Source organism: Falco cherrug, chromosome 1 (assembly GCF_023634085.1).
Source record: "Falco cherrug isolate bFalChe1 chromosome 1, bFalChe1.pri, whole genome shotgun sequence".
In the NCBI taxonomy this organism is placed as follows: Eukaryota; Metazoa; Chordata; class Aves; order Falconiformes; family Falconidae; genus Falco; species Falco cherrug.
In genome coordinates, this window is record NC_073697.1 from 32,590,413 (window position 1) to 32,610,415 (window position 20,003).

At 43.9% G+C, this 20,003-nt stretch overlaps 1 protein-coding gene across 6 annotated transcripts in view; it reads left to right on the forward strand.

The window, feature by feature from the left end:
• Positions 1 to 19,220: 19,220 nt before the first annotated feature.
• Positions 19,221 to 20,003, forward strand: part of CCDC149 (coiled-coil domain containing 149) — a 52,095-nt gene continuing 51,312 nt past the window's right edge. For 4 of the 6 annotated variants that reach the window (XM_055707088.1, XM_055707095.1, XM_055707124.1 and 1 more), the window contains exon 1: positions 19,221 to 19,492. In XM_055707088.1, coding sequence (XP_055563063.1) covers positions 19,421 to 19,492 — 72 coding nt within the window. In that variant the 5' untranslated portion in view covers positions 19,221 to 19,420. The remainder of the gene's footprint in view (positions 19,493 to 20,003) is intronic. The other 2 variants (XM_055707104.1, XM_055707113.1) reach the window with 1 other exon arrangement.

Here is a 20,003-nt window from a genome sequence, read left to right on the forward strand (position 1 = left end):
TTAGATTGCTCTGAGTACCCTGAACCACAATAATCTGCTAGCATAGCGATGCAGTCAAACATTCCCAAGACACCAGTGGGATACGCAATGGATGCAGTAGAAACCTCTGCAGAGTTCAGGCACCTAATATTTCCAGTCAAGACTTGCATCTTATCCTATTGTGTGGTTGAGGATAATGGAAACTGGAGACAATGTGTTTGGCCAGTTTCTCTTATACTGCTGTGCAGTCCTGAGAGGGCTTTTGACTCTGAACCCTGCATAATTTATGCCTCCAGACCTGAAGAAATATATGCTTAAGAAAACCACAAAACAGAAAACGTTGGAGACTTTAACACATGATTTTCCTGAATATTGGTCTAGCTTATGCTTCCAGAGAGTACCTATTTATCTCCTCCTGGCTGTTAAAGCTCCTTTTCTCTCTTGTTCCTACTGCTCCTTCACCCTATGGCTGGTGTGACGGCTAAGCTGAAAGAAAGAAAAAATGGATGGAAGAGATGAAGATGAAAGACCTTCACCAGGAATCTCTCACTGATGGAAATCTGGGGTATCTCTGTGGTGAGAGGGTAAGAAAGTGTTTCTAGAGGTCTTCCTGTCTCTGTCTTTATCATGGGTACTACTTGCAGGTTAGTGAAGCAGAACTGTAGTCTGAAATTGTTCCGGGGACTAAATCCCTCAGACAGCCATGAGGTGGTAGCATTCGAATGGGCCTGACTCTGCCCAGCCTCCGCCAACCCCACCTCTAGTTCCATTCCCAACAGCACTCTGAGCCACGCGATCATTTTTTGGCAAAGTAACCCCCACAGGCTCTTCCTGCCCCCTCTCTGTTAATTTGATTAATAGGCTGGATTGAGCAGCATCTTCTTCTCAGAGCAGCCTCACGTCACTGGGAGGGCACAATGGCTACCTTCCAAACCACGCAGCGTGGAGCACCAGGGCTTAAGAGGCAGCTTACAGAATTGTCCTGATAAGCAATGACAAAGGAAGTAGGGACATTAGTCACAAGGAGACCAGGGCTCTGACAGTGACAGCTGATGATGTACAGCTGCTGCATTTGGTTTGCAGTCAGTTGAGGCTACACTTCAGATGTTTAGGTGTCTTTTTGGTTGTGTAGGTTTTTTTGGTTCTTTTTAGCGTATCTACAGAATTATGCACATTGCTCCAGTCACCGTGTATGCACCAGACTGAAAAAGTGTTCTTTTTCAAACCCCCAGTGGCCTGCTAAAGCCCCAAAACAAGCAGCAAGGATTAATTCCTCCCCAGATAAGATTTTCCTAAATCCTAACAGATAATTTGTTTGAAGTTTAATTTTAGTCTGTTATTACACACACGGGCCTTATCTTCATTCAGAGTCGTTAGCAAAATTAAACAAGCCTCTTCAAACAGGAAAGGGAAGCATAGCAAGAGCCTGAGCAAATGAGCGAAATGCAGGGCTAATGGCACTAATGGTAGGCTTATGCAGTACTGGCAAGTCCAAGCCCTCAGGGAACCTCCAGTTTGCTGTGCTCTTGCATGTTTGACCCATGTGGTAGCGGTACATCCTGCTCTCTGGGATAACATGATGCTCAAGCCACCTCTGCTGTGACCCGTGTCAGGGTGCCTATACCCTGCCCCTTCTTCCAGTTACCAGGGTGCCTCACTCCATGGTTCCCCAACACTTGCCAGTCTCCCTACCCTGCAGCAGCTCTGTCTCCTTAGGCGCCAGAAGAAGTTACAGCAGGAGTGCACAAGTGTAACAAAGGAAAGAAGAAAAAAAAGGCCGTGTCACACCTTGTGTAATCTTTTGAAATGTGCATTGTATCAGTGGTAGCACTGTTTGAAGTCTATCCTACTCACTTTTCATGGAGAACCTGTATCTCCACCAGTTGGCTGAGCCTCTTCCCCTCTAGCTGCTGTGACACAGGAGGCCACAGAGGAGGTCATCTCCTCACTGTACCGCTCCGTAAAGAGGGTGTGGGGCCTCCGTCTCAAGGTGTGGAAGAGTGAATGTGTTAGTATTGTGGTGTGCTCCTGGTCAGGGTGATGCTTAAGGGAACGTCTAGACAGCTGCTGGTTTTATGCAATTTGACCTCAGTCAACAATGTCTGAAGCCAATTTCAGCTGACCATGTTGGTATTTCATATATAGTCTTCTCTTTATAAAATGCAAGATTCTTTTCAGACAGTGCTCTGAAAGTCTCCCTTCTCCAACTGCAGTTTGTGTAAAAAAAATCTCAGATCTAGAAAAAAGAAACGGGGACTAAGATTACTACTGACTTAAACCAAGGGAAAAGCCTGGTGCTGCGGGTCTCTGCCTTTAAATCGGTTTGTTTCCTCCTCAGCACTGCGGGGACCACATGGGGTCCCTCCAGCGAGTTCAGGACAAGTTCTGCACTGAAGCTGTGAAGGTTGCCTGGAGCTCATCAGCTTCGGCACATGAAACTGTGGGTGATAAGGTAGTGAGGACATGTATCGATGAGATTAGGCCTCAGGAGAGGATGCTCTGAAAACCTGTTGCATTTTCTGCTCTGCCCCTAGTCCATATGTCCGTGATCAAGTCACTTAGGGACAGACTGATGGGAATGTCAGGGGGATGCCACCGTTTCCCTTGGGCATCCAGCCAAACAGCCAGGGGGCTGCCCGCACCCCTTGCACAGCTCCTAGGTAGAGGCAGGCACCTCAGAGATTAGCAATTGTGGTGGCCATCCACAAACCACTCCGTGGGATTTTCCCCTCTCAGGATTTAAGCATTTAACCCTGGCCTCCCTACAATATGCAGACCCCTATCACCAGAAGGTAAGGCTTCACAGCCCAAGCCTCTCCCTGGAGTGTCACAGCATGGGTAAGTGTCACAGCACTCTCCAAACTAGCCAGCTGCAACATGGCTTTTTCCTATCTCATACCAGCATACTCTTCATGCCAGTCCCTCTGCTGCCTTCTCCTCACCAAGGGTGGGTGTTTTCTTTGCTTCTTCCTCCTCTCTTCGTTGGCTCTCAACCACTTAACAGAACCAGCCACAGCTGCACCTTATCTACATAGGCCAACCCGCCGCCCCTGAAGCCAGCCCACAGCTGTATGTTATCGATGCTAATTAACCCAGCTTCAATCCTCTACAGGTAAGTTTCTGTGGGTTGAACTAGACAAGTGCCATCAGCTCTCCGGAGCACCTTCGTGGGTACCTGCTCACACCCTCGATGAATGCGGGATTACACAGGGCAGTCTCACCTCTGTGAAAGCGAGGAGGAGGGGGACCTATCAAAGGGAAAGTGACTCACTGCAGAGCTGCACTGTGCCTCAGCCTGTGAGAAATGTGTGTGGCTGCTCATCAGCATTTGGGGGGTTTTAGGTGGGGCAGTGGTCTCCCTTATCTGTAGTAGCTTCTTGTCCAGTACTGTTTTTAAATTAAAGTGGTTATGATCCCTGTAGACATATCAACTGTACTCTGAGATACAGTGGAGCAAATATGGAGATTTAAGTATGTTTAACCTTTGGCAATCATATTTCCTAATCATCCAGATGTATTATTGAGGCAGTCACCTAGTTCATTATTTACCCATGAGTATAAAAATAATCATGATGAATAGAAGTCTTAATTTTTAAACAAAAGATTATAATTCAGACTCTCTTTGCAACTCAGTTAAACAAAAATTAAGCAAGCCAGTCTAGATTAAGGTTGTACAGTAATCTCCCTTTCATACAGTCTGCCTATACATTCACTAATATAAATACATTCATAACTGTTACCTAGCTACTTCAGTGGTTACAGGTCTGCCATATATGTGCTAAGCACAAAGCAGAAGAGCAAGTGAATATCGCAGGTTCCTCATATTTCTCATAAATGTGAAAAGTCTAGTGTATTTCTACCATAGAAATGAAGACTTGTTAATGCTTGTAAAGGCAGCCTGGAGGCATTAGAAATCCCATACCTGAACACTAATGTGATGCATCAATAAAAAACATTGAATTCAGCCACTACATTTTGATAATGGAGAATTGACTGTATAATTTAATTTAGGGCACTCTGCAAAAAGAAACTTCAGTAGTCAGAAAACATCTTAATTCTCTCTGCCTTGTAATATAGGTAGGTCTCTGTAGAGTTAGACGGAACAGAGAATAGTTTTTCTTCTGTCCTTTTGTTATGCAATTCTTAAACAGAGAAGGCCACAGGCAAAAGCTGCTGTAACGGACATTCTGGTTAAATAGAAGAAAAGAAACTAATCTCAGTAAGTGTGGTCAAACACGGCACCATGTTGCCCACGGAGGTTGTGGGGTCTCAATCCTTGGAGATACTCAGAACTAGACTGCACAAAGTCTCAGTAACCTGACCTAACTTTTATATTTGCCCTACTTTGAGCAAGGTGTTGGACCAAATGACCTCCAGAGGTCCTGTTAGCCACAACTATTTTATGATAGATACCAAAGTCCTTTTGATGCATTAATTGACAAGACTTTTTGTATTACCAAGAGGGGTCAACATGTTTTAATTCATGCATGCATATACACCGGAAGTAGGCAGCCTGAGTTCTAAAGGGAGGACAACAAACACCATATAGGCTTCAAATATCTACATGTAATTTCACAACTTCAGCAAGCAGTCTCCTGCTATGAGTCCTGATGGTGGGTTTTGAAGTCTGCAAGTCTGGCTGTGTAGAGGAATTAGAGAGGAATGAAGCTGGGTTAATTAACATTGATAACACGCAGCTGTGGCCTTGCCTCAGTGGCAGTGGGTTGATTGACATGGACAATGTGCAGCTGTAGCTTGTTCCTGCTAAGTGGTCAAATAGTACTGAGGAGTAGGGGGGAGGGTTGGAAGGAGCAGCAGCAGCATGGTCTGACCTCTGGAGGAAGGTGATACAGCATGTACAGTAGAATCTGACTGATGGTAAAAGCCTTGTTGTAGCCTACTAGTTTGTGCTGCAACATGGCTGTTTCGTAGAGGTTGGGCCACATCTTTGTAAAGTGGCTCACAGGCTGAGTTGTATATGTACAAGTGAAATTTGAAGTAATTTGTCCAGAATGCCATTTTCATGCTTTCTACTTGCACTAAGCTGAAGTTTTTTTGGTTTGGGTTTTTTTTTTCCCCACCTCTGGAAAGGTTATACTACCTCCAAATAGACTAGGTAGTATTATGTTCCTCTAAAAGGTCACTAAAACTAGGCCAGTTCTTAAGAAGTTACTAACAGCAGGTCTCATTTTCAAGTTATTTCTTTAATGATGTTTTCCAAAAATTCATTTTGAGCTTTTTTCTTTTCATTTACGAAATGACCAATTTTTATACTAAAACTATTAAAAAATTGTATATATTTATGTTTCTGTGAAACTATTACAGCAAATACACCAGTGCATGTACGTTCCTCCTTAGCTTGCACAGTCATGCTAGCCTACTTGCTGTTAACAGTAACAGCATGTTGTGCCTTCGCACTGGGAAGAGGGGAAAAAACATATTTTTGACAGCAGCTTGAGTAGGATTGTAAACAACAAGCTGTAGAAAGACTAAAGTGATGCTCTCTTGCTGAACAAAGACCTCTAAAGACAGATAAGCAAGGTAAGGTACCTGGGTACCAATATGGCTTGTGCAGATAGGGGCTGAATCTGAATTCCTCTGCTATGGAACTATGCATCCCCTGTGACATGCAAAGCATGCCTTTCATAGACTGAAAGCCATTCTGATTCAGACTAAACATTGTAACTCATTCTCATTAGAAATGAGTTAGGTAATTTAGATTAGTTTCAGGTAATTTAGATTTTCAAATCCAAGGTTCAAGTGACCAAGCAAAGATCTTCCTTCTTTTCATCACCTCACTTTCATATCCCCTCTAAACAGTTTGAAAGTGTGAGCTAGTGGAAACTCAAGTGTTCAGAGACAAGGAGACCAAAACCTCGCTCAGTGCTGTGACTCTGATGAGCAGATGACAAGGCAGCAGGTAAATTCCAGATATTTTGATTCCCAATAGTCTTGATATGAAAAGTGATTTCTCTCTATTGTGATCACTTTCTAAATCATGAAATTTTTTTTAAACTTCCGTACTAGTCTAAATTTTGGTATTTTTTTCAGTATTTGGAGATTCACACATATGCAGAAATAGAATTATGGGGAGTATTCCCTCTCATGGTTCAACGTTACACGTTATTTAGGGTCATAGCTAAGCAGCAGAAGTGCTGTTAGTTTCTGAGGGGAATGATGCTAGCCCTTATGGTGGTAGTATTGAACAGTCAACTATGTTTTCCTGAAAGCATGCTTCGGTAAGTCTGTATGCCAAAAGAGCTCTGGGATCAATCAAACCTTCACATGCTCTCCAAATAAACCGTATTTGCAGACCTTTCAGCTTTATGCAGTGACGGGCACAATCCAAAAGAAAAACCATGCTCCAAACACCTCAGATGTTTGGGGAAGTAAGCTCAAAACTCTTACCCTAATATGGGTCACCTTTAACAACTTTATTTACAGAAGCAAAATTCTCTCTGATCGAGAGCATGGTCCTGAAATCTGTAACGGGATCTCATTTGTGTGGTTTGATTTCATCTGGGGTTTTAAGACTGTTGGTTCTTATTTCTTCATGTGCTATTAATTTGTGTTCCCTGACAGAATAAGCACAAGATTCATTTACATGAATAACCCTGGAGGGTTGAAATGCCCCGGTGCTGTAAGAGAATACCTCATTTCTATTTATTTTTTGTGGCAGTATTTTTTTCCCCACTGGTTACTAACTGCTTTTGTCCTAACATTATGCCAGTGTAAATCTTGGGAGCTGATTTAAATCCTTCCCTTAACAAAAAAGAAAAATGGTAGCTGTAGTGGCAGACATGAACCCAACAGGCAATGCAACGGGGGGGTTCACTCCCACATTGTCTCCTTCTGATGTGGTACATGTGGCCCAGGTCACACAAGCACCCGCACAGCCCCACTGCCAACTAGACGGCTGTGGGGGAACGTCCCCCGGCGCAGCCTTCATGGACAGCTCTTTGCTTCTTATGTAGCTAAGCCATTGGGTGAACGATACCCTGTGGGCTGCTCAGATTTATGCTTTCCCCCCTCCTTTTATCATAAATCACTTTTTCCAATATCACTTGCTAATATGCTTAGTTATTGTAAAATTATGTAGCAGTATGGTATACATGGAACAGATCCTTGAGCAGAGAACGTTTTACAGAACTGCCTATGCTACTGCTCACCTGAAGCCCCCAAATCATGAGTCAGACCCCTGAAAAGGCACAAAATCCTGCCATTTTTTACTCGCATGTGTGATCCTGTAACACCACTGATTTTCTGTGCAGCTCGTACAGTGTGCAGCTCACTCTTTTGTGCCAGGACCACTCTGTTTGGGCTGGGACCTGAGTGGCTTGGTCTCTACTGCTTTTCTGAGAATCTGCTTTAGCTTTCCTGTGCTACTTTCTCCTGTTGCCTGGGGACGTGTTTTGTGCCTGCACCTAGACTTGCCTGGTGGCAGGTAATGGCCTAGGGCTTGGACTCTGCTGTGGGAACACACTTTCACCCCAGCTTGGTGTGTCCATGTTGTTCCTGTGCCCTTTCTAATTTGCTCAGGTGCTGGTTCTTCTACCTGTCAGCCTCTGCTTGGCTGCCTTTTAGTCTTGGAAAGGACTGCAGTGACAATCACTAGCCCTCTCCCTCTGTTCTGTGCATGTCCTTTATCCCTTGTGGTGCTTGGTGAGGAGGCACTCCCTGCTGAGCCGTTCTGCACCCTGCAGCTGCACACCCTCACCGCTGCCCTGCTCCGTGTGCTCGGGCATGCCATGTGCTCAGACACACCTCTTGCCACTGTGAACAGAGGGTGGCCCAGCTCCCAGAACCAGAACACAGCACACCATCGGTATATGTATCCTGTTGTATGAACCACCCCTCTGGCTTTTTCCCCAAGTAAATAGTCTCCTTTTTAAAGAAAAATTCTCCTTTTGTCTGTTGAGGTGGAAACAGTGTTATCTTCATATGTTAAACTGTTCCCATTATACTCTCAGCCGGATATTCAATGCACTTGGCTCAGCTCAAGCCTATACCTTTTATATGCTTAGCTGTGTATGGTAGATATTCGTCTTGTTTGGTCAATTCTTGTGCTTTCCATCACTAGCTGGCATTTTTCAAAGTCCTGCCTCACATACCCAGCCCACCCTCTCAGGGAGTGGAGTGAACTCTCTGTGAGAGCCATGGACTGATCTGCTGGACCCAGGTCTTGTGTATCACTTGAAGTCCTCCTGGGAAAGGCGATGGTCCAACAGCCCAGTGGCAGATCCGTGTTTGTCACACACAGTCCCTGCTTACACCCTGGTGCCAGTGTGCTGCCGTAGTTACCCTCACGGACTGACATTATCCTTGGCTCCCGTCACCGGTGGCTAGGGTAGGATGTGCCGTAGTGCCTCGCGCGTGCTTTCTTCCTGGTGTTCTGCAATGGCTTTTGCCAAACTGCAAACACACCGTGTGCCCAAAAGTAACTTGCCAGCCTTACAGCAGAGACAGCAGTCCTCACTCTGGGCTCGTCTGAGAGTGGTACGGGAGCCACGGATGGGATAGTGACAGGTCTGGGGATTCAGGAGAGGAAAGCCTCTCTGATCTGGACTTTCATATTCCTGAACTTGTCCTTCAGTCAGGCCCTGGGGTGGAGAGCATGGAAAGCTGCTCAAAGGCAGACTCACAAAGTCAGCGAGATAAAGGGACCATCTAGAGCCAAAGGGCAGAAAAAAATAAAAATAAAATACAAAAAGGAGGAAAAAGAGCCAATGCGACAAAAATAGGGAAATTCAGAGTAGATTTACTGTAAAGAGGCGGGGGAAGGGAAAGGGCAGCTGAAAGCTAGAAAATTACCCAGTAGGCTAATAAAAGGCAGGTAGGTGCACATTTTCAGGTTCTGATTGTCCCTTCAGTTAAACTTTTATGCTTTTATTTAGAGTCAAGAGAAGGAAGATGGATTGTCAGCACGTAACAAGCTACTATTTTAGGTCACAGTAACTATTTTAGATCTTGCAGCCCTAGGGATAATATTTTCTGTATTACTTATGGGCTATCTCTACAGCACTCAGTTCTGATGTAACCATGCCACAGCATGCAAAAACTTCTATAACTCCTGTCTCAAAAGGAAGGATTGAAACCTTGGCCTTTCTAACATCAATGAAAAAAGTATTTCACTTCAGTGTGCATTCAAGACTTCATCTCAAACATGGAGTCTGTTCAATACCGAAAGCTTTGTGAACTTCAGGTCACCACCAATGCCAGCCTTGAGTGTTTTTTCCCTAGAAACTAATGTAAGTTGGCAGGAGTTTCTCCCATTCCTTGTAAGTGGAGAGGCTGTCCCAGGGTTAGTATAAAATAAGCTGCAATTCTTACTTTGAAGAATTGCTCTATGTGGTGTAGCAGGGGCAGGTTTCGCAAAGGTGATTAGAAAACAAGCCTTTGCAGACAGGACTTTCAATGAGGACGATATCTCCTCTAATCTGAGCAGTCTCTTTTTTCCTGGCTTGTGGTGTGCAGCACTTTACAGGCAAACACAAAGGCAAAACAGCCATGTGCTCTGAATAACTTACATTCAAATTAGATTGACAACATAATGAAAGCTGAATAATGTTATATTTGGAAGTTGTTGATAGAAATCATCCCTAGCTCATATCTTGAGAGGATAGTAGGATGAGTGGTTATCTATGTCTCTGCCACTCTGCTTCTTTCAGTCATTTTCCCTTCTCATCTTGCCCAGCACTCTTCAAAAATAGCCTCTTTAAGATATGAAATTTATCTTTATTCTTTTAAAAAAATATCCTCCTAACTTTCTGGATGGACTCTTATAACGCTCCGATTATGTTTTAGAGTTGGTGTACTCAAATCCTCACTGATTTCCAGGATGGGTCTTAAATCACACATTATAGACTCTTATCCCCCAATACTCTGCTTTGGATTTACAGTTCCAGTTAAAGTTACATCTGTGGAGGAAGATGACATCTTGCTGCTCCTTATCCTTTTAAAGTACCAAATCGATTTAAGGGCTTAACTTATTGTTATAGTTTATCCTGAACCTTCTGAATCAGTTCATTGAATTTTAGCTGTAGCTATATAAAATTCTATACAGTGAAATTGTTTGGCCATACTGAGAATGGCTATGCCATGATCCGTCAATGCCACTAACTGCCAGCAATAAAGGAAATTCTCCTTCATTCTCCATTCATTTCAGTGAATTTCTAAAAGTACTATTGAACACCAGGAGTATATTTTACTAGGTTTTAATTTTTTCCACCTTCTTTTAAGGAGTATGTCAATGATACTTAGCTGAAATGCACTTCACTGTGGAGCGGCTTCAGTAGCTGTCAAAAAGAGACACTGGTAAGACCCAACAAAATACGAACTTGTAAGAATGACTGTAGTAGTGAGCAAGATAATGGAAACATTTATAAGGGAGAAGATTACAATTCAGTTAGAGATGTGACTTAGTAAAGGGAAAGCTGCATAGTTCTGTTAAAAGAAGATGATGTATGACAAATGTATTAGGATCATTTCAATGCATTGCTGAATTGATAAAGATGAAATCATTGACATAATTCATCTAGATTTCAGGAACGTATTTGTTACAGACTGTACAGGAGATCAATTTATAAGGTCAGAAAGCTGAGCATAGGGGACAACTCTTGAAATGGAATACAAATTGGTTTAGGCACAAGAAACAGATGGTGTTAGTAAAACGAAACAATTCAGGGTGCGATGAGGTACAGATATGCTTGAACACAAATACTGAATGCCACATGATTCAGGTCCCAAATCATTTGTTGCACTAGGAATGTGGACATGGGCAGGCCTTCACCGCTTTGGAATGGGAAGATTTGCGAACCTCTCTGGGGTGATTGATTGAAAACAACCATGAAAATGCAAATCATCATGGAGAAGCCCATGTACTAAATACACTTCTAAAGTCCTCTACGGAGAGCAGAAAAATGCCTAAAATTCACAGGTGATTAACCACTTCTACCTGCTTTTTAACACCATCTGTGCACCTTGTTAAATAGCAGATTGAAACAGATACATTTTCCTGGTGTGTCAGAATCTGCCTAACCACTAAAGCTGAGAAAAATGACATTGTGCTGTTAGTGAAACCCATCAAGAGTGCGGAATTAGAGGGCTGGAGATCGCAGAGTGCGCTCTCCATCACAAAATGTCCAAGGAAATGCCTTAATCAGGCTTTGACTTCTTTGTTCTTCCTGTGTGGATTTTTCCTCTTTATTTTAAGAATAGACTGAGAAACAGTCTAGAACTGAGCACAACTATGACTGAGCACAGCAAGCTCATAGGAGAGTCCTAAAAACTAACTATATTCCACCCAGTCTCATTTTTTCGTGTACATAAATTGGCTGCCATCCTACTCAAACACTGGAACAGCAAGGAGACACATTGCTCGGTACACTCTGTTAGACAATAGCGTTATTGCTTCTTTTAAAGCAGAAAGACCAGATATCTTGAAATTTGAATGGGAATTAGGCTCCTCATAGCATTTGAAGTTCCACCATGGGTCTCCCCACATCTTCTAGCCTTAAAGTTGCTTAAACAGTGTGATCCTCTTGTACCCCACCTCCAGTGGTGAAAAGTTAATTGTATTTTTCCCAGCCTTTAAATGTATGTATTTCTGTAAATCAAAGATGCTTCTACTTAACAAGGATCTTAATATAAAACTTTTAAGTCTATGATGGACAAAACCCTTCATTGGAGGAAATCCTTCTGGCAAAAGCATGTAGAGTCTAACCTGTTCAGCTGAGGTCTGAGTGTCTTTGGTTCCTTATCTCTGGATACAACTAAACACACCAAACTGCTAGTACACACCCTCAAAACTACCTCTTCTGCTCTGTTGGCAGGTTTCAGGATTCTCATTTGCAAAAGAAGGCAGATGTAAAACAGATGGCTGAAGAAAGTACCATAGATACACATGGCATGTACAAATTAATTTAAATCCATTTTCATTCATTTCAGTACGCTTGCCTTAAAATTGTAATTCAAAAGATGTTTCATAATTTTATTTGTCCCTACAAGGTGCCTCTGGAGAACAAGGCAAGGGCCAGGGAGAGTACCCACTTCAGCCTGTGATTTCTGCCTACTGTTGAATACAAGCTGAGCCCACAGCCCTTATCTTACCTAGTTTCATGGGGTTCTGTTTGGTACTGGCTGTTTGGTGCCTCCAACATTTGCCAGAGGGAATAAGTAAACATACTAACTGCATATGACCTCTCACTAGCACCAGGAGATTATATTTTAAATTGATTCAGCGACCAACAAGCATGAAGAAGAAAACCCTTTATTGGTGAAAGGAAAGAGTTTATTTAAAAAATAAACAGTTAGGAACCAAGAATAAAAAGAAAAAAAATATGACATTCAAAGGTAAAACAAGCAGCAAAAAATAAATAAAAAGCATAAACCTACATTCACTGGAATAATAATTTAGTAAGATCATAATCTTGATCATACACATAATAATATCACACACAGTTAAATGTATAAGCCAAGTGAAATTCTGGAATAGTCTTACAACTATTATATAATACTACATCTTGTCCAGAGTAGTTCAAGGGGAGGTGTATATTTGAAAAAAGCTCCCAAGCACCCTGGTACTACTAGGCATAAGATCAGGCTATACAACATTGAGCAATTAGAAGTCACACAGAAAAAGAATCATAGAATGGTTTGGTTTGGAAGGGACTTGAAGATCATCCAAGTTCCAACCCCCCCACCGTGGGCAGGGACACCTGCCACTCGAACAGGTTGCTCAAACCCCATCCAGCCTGGCCTTGAACACTTCCAGGGATGGAGTATCCGCAGCTTCTCTGGGCAACCTGTGCCAGTGCCTCACCACCCTCACAGCAAAGAATTTCTTCCTAATATCTAGTCTAAATCTACTCTCTTCCTGTTTCAAGCCATTACCCCTTGTTCTATGGCTACATGCCCCTGTGAAAAGTCCCTCTCCAGATTTCTGGTAGGCCCTCTTTAGGTACTGGAAAGCTGCTGTAAGGTCTCCCCAGGGTCTTCTCTTATCCAGGCTGAACCCCAGCTCTCTCAGTCTGTCGTCACCAATACATGAAAGTGGAAGGGGCAAAGAAAAGAGACAGTTGCCCTAGAACAGCATCTACTTCAATGGCTCCTGAAATTTTTTTCCATCTGCTAATAAACCTGGAGCATAATAACAGATCACTTAATTTCTTAAGTTAAACCTGTTGCACTTTTATAACTGATTATTTATGTGAAGAGAAGGAGGTTATATCCTTCCAGTTATGGACTTATCTGGGATGTAGAAACCCAAGCTTCAGCTCCTTGATCCAACTGCTTTCACTAACTGGAGAAGCTTCTAAGAATAAAAGAATGCTCACCCACCTTCCCTTAGAAAAGACTGGAGCTGAAGCCCCAAAAGTCTGCATAATTTGAGCATAAAACAGGCAGATTTCAGCTCAGTGTCTCTGTATGGTGCCATTGCCATTCTAAGGCATGCTGTCAAGCTTTGATGTGAAGTTTCCTCATGAACCCAGAAACATTGCACACCAAAGCTGATATATTTTGTTTTTTCCGGACAGACATTTTCAAATGGAAAATTGTTTTGCTGTGATATTCCTAACAAGTTCTGTTTCAATTTAATTTTTGTGCTCTTTGTCAGTGGGTTTTCTTTCTTTATTCCCTCTAAATTGACTAGAAAGCACAGGATCAAGCTGGCTGTCCTTTATGTTCTCCACCTTGTTCCTTGCTTACAGCCTGCCAAGTATTGACTGTGTATGTAAAGCAATGGTCTTCATGCTGAAGAATCTGGTGTGGTCACAGCAATAAATGTCTGCAATGGTCCGACAGCTCTCAGGAATTTGATATACCCCACCAGTTGAAAAATGAACTTAGAAGTCTGAAAAGCCAGTCATATGTCAGATTTGATGACAGTACTAGGTCACTCTTCAATTTCATAGTAGCAGAAAGTAGTCTGAATTCCCCACCTGTATTTCTTAGTAAAATGAACTATTTCTTACATTATTCCAGCATACTCAGAGGAACATAAAATGCAGTACACGTTTCCTTAGTACCCATCAGTTGTGCCTGTCTGAGTCACTTGACAAAATATTTTCTCTGATCTTATACTGCATTTTTAGTTACCTCAATAGCAAGAAATTTTAAGGGAAATAATAACAATGCAGAAGGAGGGCAGTGAGAGACTTTCCAGTCTCTCTTGAGAGACTGTCTTGACAGGAGGAGTTTGATGCCTCTGGGAAAACAGAATTCATTTACACTAACTCTATATTCAGTTGTAATAACAAGGCCTTAAAACAGGCTCTAAGATTTTAAACTTTTTTCTTTACTGCTATCTTCCAGTTCCTACTGAGTTGCCCTTATTTTTGAGGTGAGGGGAAGAAGAGCCATGAATTCTGCTGGTGAACATAAAATAACTTATTCATAATCCCCACAGTTAATCTAATATCACTAGCAGAGACAGCAGTGCCAAACTTTTCCAATACAACCTAGATCAAACAGATTAATTTTACAGATGCTTTTAAAGAACTTGGAGCCTTCTTGTCTGAGTTGGATTTGAATGGCCCCCAGCATTTTCCACAGCCTTGTCCATAGCCTGGTGTTCCTGGGTGACTTCACTGAAGTCCAAGCTTGGTGGCGGGCTAAGTATGGCCACAAAAGAGAGTGTTTGAGCTGAATAGTTCGGTATAATGGGTGTTTACTAGCAATATCTAAGGGCTGGTGACCTGCTCAAATGCCTGTGCCCACCATCCCACCCTTTTTTGAGCATTTCAGCCGTAGCAAGCTAGGAAGCACCCAAGCAGCTCTTTTCCAATGAAACCGGTATTGCCTGAGGCTGAAGATTTCTCTAGACAGAAGTGTGGCTAAGAGTTATATGCTGCAATATCACAGGGCCTTGAGAAACCAGCCTTTGAAACAGAATTGTTCAAAGCACTTGCATTTGAGGTTATTCATAATATATAGTACTCCTAGAAAATCTATACAGCAGAACACTCTTGACTTCAGATTTTCGATCACTCAAAAAACCTCACAGTTAGGATAGTTCTTTTGCTTATCAGTGTTAATTAATTTTCAAAATCAGTTTGTTTTCAAATTTGCAGTCTCTCCTCTGCCCCACCACCTGGCAGCTTTCCCCTCAGTTCTTTCCACGAGCACTCGTTACCTGCACTCCTCCCTGCTGGCTGCTGCTTTGCATCGTTTTTCCCTTCCCTCCTTCAGCCAGGCCTCACCACCTAGCTCCTTCCCAGAGCTGGCTTGTGCAGATTGCAGTCTGCTCCTGTCTTTTCCCCCTATTTCTCTTTCTTCCATTCCCTCTCTAGAGGAGAGTGTTACTACACTCTGAACTCCAGTACCCAATCACACCAGCTAACAGTCATACAATAGCTGAAAGAAAAAAAGAAAATAAAGACTGTCTCCAATTTTAATGTTACATGCAGCATGTAGTACACAAAGGAATGCAATACATTGAAGGTCCAAAACTGCTGAAGGGGAAAAAAGAAACACCATCACTTTAAAGATCTTTGTTGTTTCCCTAAGATGTGTCCTTCACGGACTTGACTGGGCACAAAAGGATTCAACATAAATGAATAACTGCTAAACTGCTTCTGATCTGCAGATCATATTGTCCTGCTGACAGATCATGCATGTGAAGTAGAAGAGCTGATACAGGACAGTGAAACCATCAATGAACCTGAGAAAATTGTGAAGGTGCAGCTGGAATATAAATGGACAAAAAGCAGCCTCTAAAAAGGAAAGGCAAAAGCAAAGGAAAGAAAACAAACAGGGGAACAGATAAATGCTAAAAGCAATAGTACCCCTCCCAACACAGGGTGCTTCCTCCAAAATGTGTGCATGAGGGTTTGAGCATGTATCTATCTATCATCACGTTAGCAAGAACATGCGATAGAATAATGCCGATATAAATTACCAAAAGTACTAAAATGGATGTTTTATCTATGATAGCTTATATCTTCATTCAGATGTATTTAAGTCCTGATTAAATGGAACCCTGAAACATCTGTGGAGAGTCAGATTGAATCATCCCTTCTGGGGACAAGCACTACATGTTTTCATTACATTTCAATTATGTAGCTTGTCCAGATCTTAAGGATTTACACTGGTTTTTTAATCATATATTTCTTTAGAGTTGGACATGGATGTAATGATGATGTTGGTGCAGTAGACAAATGTTGACAAAAATAAGCAGCAAAATTTGAAGCCATCAGTTCGTTGGCTTACCTATGAATAAAAAACCTGGTTGTTTTCTTTCTTAATGTCTGGCAAAGACACTGATTTCTGAAAGCTGTGTTTTAGAACTCTTGGTTAAATCTCCTACAAGTGAAAACTGTTGGTTAAATCTCCTACATATGTTTACCTTGTTGCATCAAAGAGCCATAGTAGCTTGGATCTGATTCTGAATGTGCAATTTGTCCAGGCAAAAAAAAAGTTTTTTAGAAAGTCTGGAGCCTTCTTAATGAAATGTAGAAAATGCTTAGAGAAGTAGAGAGTAATCTGGCGAAAAGATAGATGAACTCAAGATACTGAGGGAAAGATTGATCACAAAGCAGAATTGCAGAGAAAGGAGATGAAACACTAGAAGCAGATAAGTTTATCTAGTGAATGTATAGAGGAAGAAAGCAAAGAAGATAACAGATCTAGAGACAAAGACAGTGGGATGGTAGCTGAAGGAGGAAGGTTGAGAGATGATGTTTTTACTCAGATGTTCAATGACAATACTGTGTTCTTCTGATGTTGGCAAGGTGACGGTGCAAAAGCAGTTACTGCAGCAGGTAGAAGAATCAAGACAGCTTGTTAGTTTTGCAATTAAAACAGCAGACTGGTACTCCTGAAACCTGCAATTTCGCTTCCTGGTTATGTTTGAAACTTTGGTTTTCTTGAGCAAGGCAATTACTTCCCTCTTCAGTTTCCTTTTTATAAACTAGGGTGATAGTACTTCTTTTCTACCATCATCTCCTTGACTTGTTTGTCTAAGTTAAGACAGGAACCATATCTCAATACATGTTTGCCTAGAGGCTGGCAGAGTAACCTAGTCCCAGCCAGGACCATTGCGTCAGAGTGTTGCAGTAACCACTGGTAAGTAACACAAAAAGGATCAGGAAAGCTGAAGAAACTACCAAAAGGCTTGATATCAGGCACTAAAAGTGATTACTTCAAAATACATATTTGCGTTCTTTTAATTCCTTTCTGATCCTATCAAGCATACTCAAGGCAATTTCAGCTTATTTTTTATATATTGAATCTTTCTTTTACTTCAAAAGAAAGTGGTTATTTTCATCCAAGAGCTTGGGCTTTCTGAAAAACAACAGCTCACATCAGACTTTTGATAAAATCGTAAGAGCTGGAAACACTGAGAGTTCCTTTTGTTTTAATAACCTCTCTTTCATGAATATTTACTTCTCATTTGAATAATTATCATCAATAAAAATTAAAACCCTATGTTTGTGGGGAGTGTGAGCAGCTTTGGGATTAAAATGAGTGACATCCCTCAAAAATAGGACTATCAGAGGGTTATCTTTCTTACAAGCAGAGCTCTTTCTACAAGAGCATTCCGAGTCTGGAGCACTGCAAGACCAAGAAAACAGAGGAGAAAAATTCTCCACGTGAGAAGCAGAACTGGGAAAAAGATTCTATTTGGTTCATCTACACTAGCAGTTATATAGCTTCAGCTATTAGCAGTCCTACGAAAATGATGGGGATTCTAGTATCATTAATGATTCTTTTAACCACTGGGTTTAAATTGTAGTTCTTGTTCATTTAATTTTCATTATTTGCTATTTGCCTGTGCAAACAAGATGCTGTTTTCAGCAATGGGTTGCTGAGAAGCCTGTGAGGACATTGTGATTGCGATATATCACACATGTGATGACAGAAACCACAGAAATATATGAACAAAGACGAAAGACAAATGTACCCTCTAGAGCACTAAAGTTACAGAATGCCTAGACACGAGGATAAGCTAATTTATGAATCAGAGAAATAGGCTATAATTTGGAGAAAATGCCTAAGTTTGATTTATAATTTGCAGGTAGAATGTATGAACTCTGTATTTATCAGACTAAAGTTCCATACTAAAGCTAGCTGCTCTCCTGGATTTTTTTTTCTTTTTTATATGGAGATAACCACAGGCACTTATTAAACTTGATAATCTTACATACAAAGAGAGCTCCTGCTGGGTTTAGATGTGGCCTGTATTTCTTCCTGTATAAGCTGTTAATTAAGCACCTGGAACTGAAATGTTGTCAGTGGTGATACTTGGGCATCACCTGCTTGAAGGGATGTGAAGCTGTCAAATGAGGATCTCTCAGCCATTTTAGAGAACAGAAGCACACCGTGCTTAGATGCCAAACCACAAACAAATCCTAACAATGGGGAAATTGTGGTAAGGAACGAGGCACACTTATTTTACCGTGTCGTCTTGTGCTGTCTGTTGTGTTATTTAAAACAAAGTGTAATTGTGGGTTAAACTGCTCGAATACTCCATGCAGTTACATTTGGACTCTGCCTCAAAACACAGGCCCTGTGAGCACTCATGTGTTAGGAGTGTAACAAAGATCACACCTGATGTGCCTCAAGGTACACCTGGTCCATGGGGATGTACCACGCAGCAGCTCTGGCGGTGGGGCTGAAGAGGGCCTGGCAGGAGCAGAGGTATCTGACAGGAGTATGGTCTGGGTAGCGTGCTTGTGTTTCAGAGCTGACAGAGGAGCGTCTGCACTAACGGGGAGGAAAATAAACCGGATCGACCCCTGGATTGTTGCATTATTTACACCTCCATGAACCGAGTAACAGAGATCTGTGCCCAAAGTGGACAGTGTCCCAGCACAGTGTTTTGAGAAAATGGTTTTCTACCTCTTTGTTCTCCTGCTGCGTCTTGCTTTACACATACAATGCTTATACATAATTTGCAAGGGTTTTGTTACCTATATGTAATATTAAGGTCTCTACTGCAGTACAGAACCCCTGATCCCCGTCCCCTCATCACCTGGCCTGCAGGTATGTCTGGCTGTTCAGTGCCTGGGATCACAGCAAAGCCCTGCTGTTCTCTACGAGAAGACCTAAGGGGAGGAGGTCGCTTCTCTGGGCAACGCGCCTCAGACAGCGCTGCGCACCCTTGGCGGGTGCTGCGGGCAGCCTGGGGCCCGCCACGCTGCCGCCGGTGTGACCCGCGCTCTCCCTTGCGGCCCGGCCCGCCTGCCCGGGCACGACGGCCCTGCCCGGCGCTGTGGGGTAACTCGCCGTGCGGAAGCGGCCTGGTGCCGGCAGCGCGCCGCGGACGGGCCGCGCTGGGCCGCGGGCGGTGAGGCGCCGCTGCAGGCCCGGCTCCGGCAGGCCCGTGCCCCGCAGGCCGCTGGGCGGCCCCGGCCGGCCGGCAAGAGGCGGCCGTAGGCCCCGCCTCTCCCCGCAGGCTCCTCGGCGGAAGGCCGGGGCTGGTGGAGCCGCTCGCCGCCGCATGCCGCCGCGGCCCGCCGGAGCCATGAGCTCCCACCGCAGCGAGAGCGACTGGCAGGGGCTGGTGAGCGAGGTGAGGCGGCGGGGCGCGGGCAGCCGCGGGCCGGGGCGCCATGCTTCCGCGGCGCGGCCTGGACGCCGCGCACCGGCCCGCCTGGCACAGCTGCTGAGGCGGCGGCCCCCGCCCGCAGCCCCGCGCCTCGGGGAGGCTCTGCCGGGGCGGGGGGCGCAGCCGTCGGGGGGGGACCTCGGCGCGGGGTCGAGAGGGGCCCCGCTCCCACGGCCGGGCGGCTGGAGGCGGAGCCGGCGGGGGCGGGGAGGGCACCGCACTGTAGCCCGGCGAGGCTAGCGGCACGGCCACGTCTGCGGCCCGGCACAACCCCTGCGCGGCTGCTCCGTACTGGGGGACAGGCGCCTGCGAGCCGCTCGGCCGTGCTGGCCGCCGCGGGGCTGCCAGGAGGCGGGTTTTGAGGCGCCGAGCCCGCTGTGGGCGCCAAACCGCCGGGGATGCACCTGCGGCGATCCCGGGGCCGCGGCCCGCTCGGGGGGCGGCGGGGCCACTCGGGCGGCGTGCACTTGGTTTT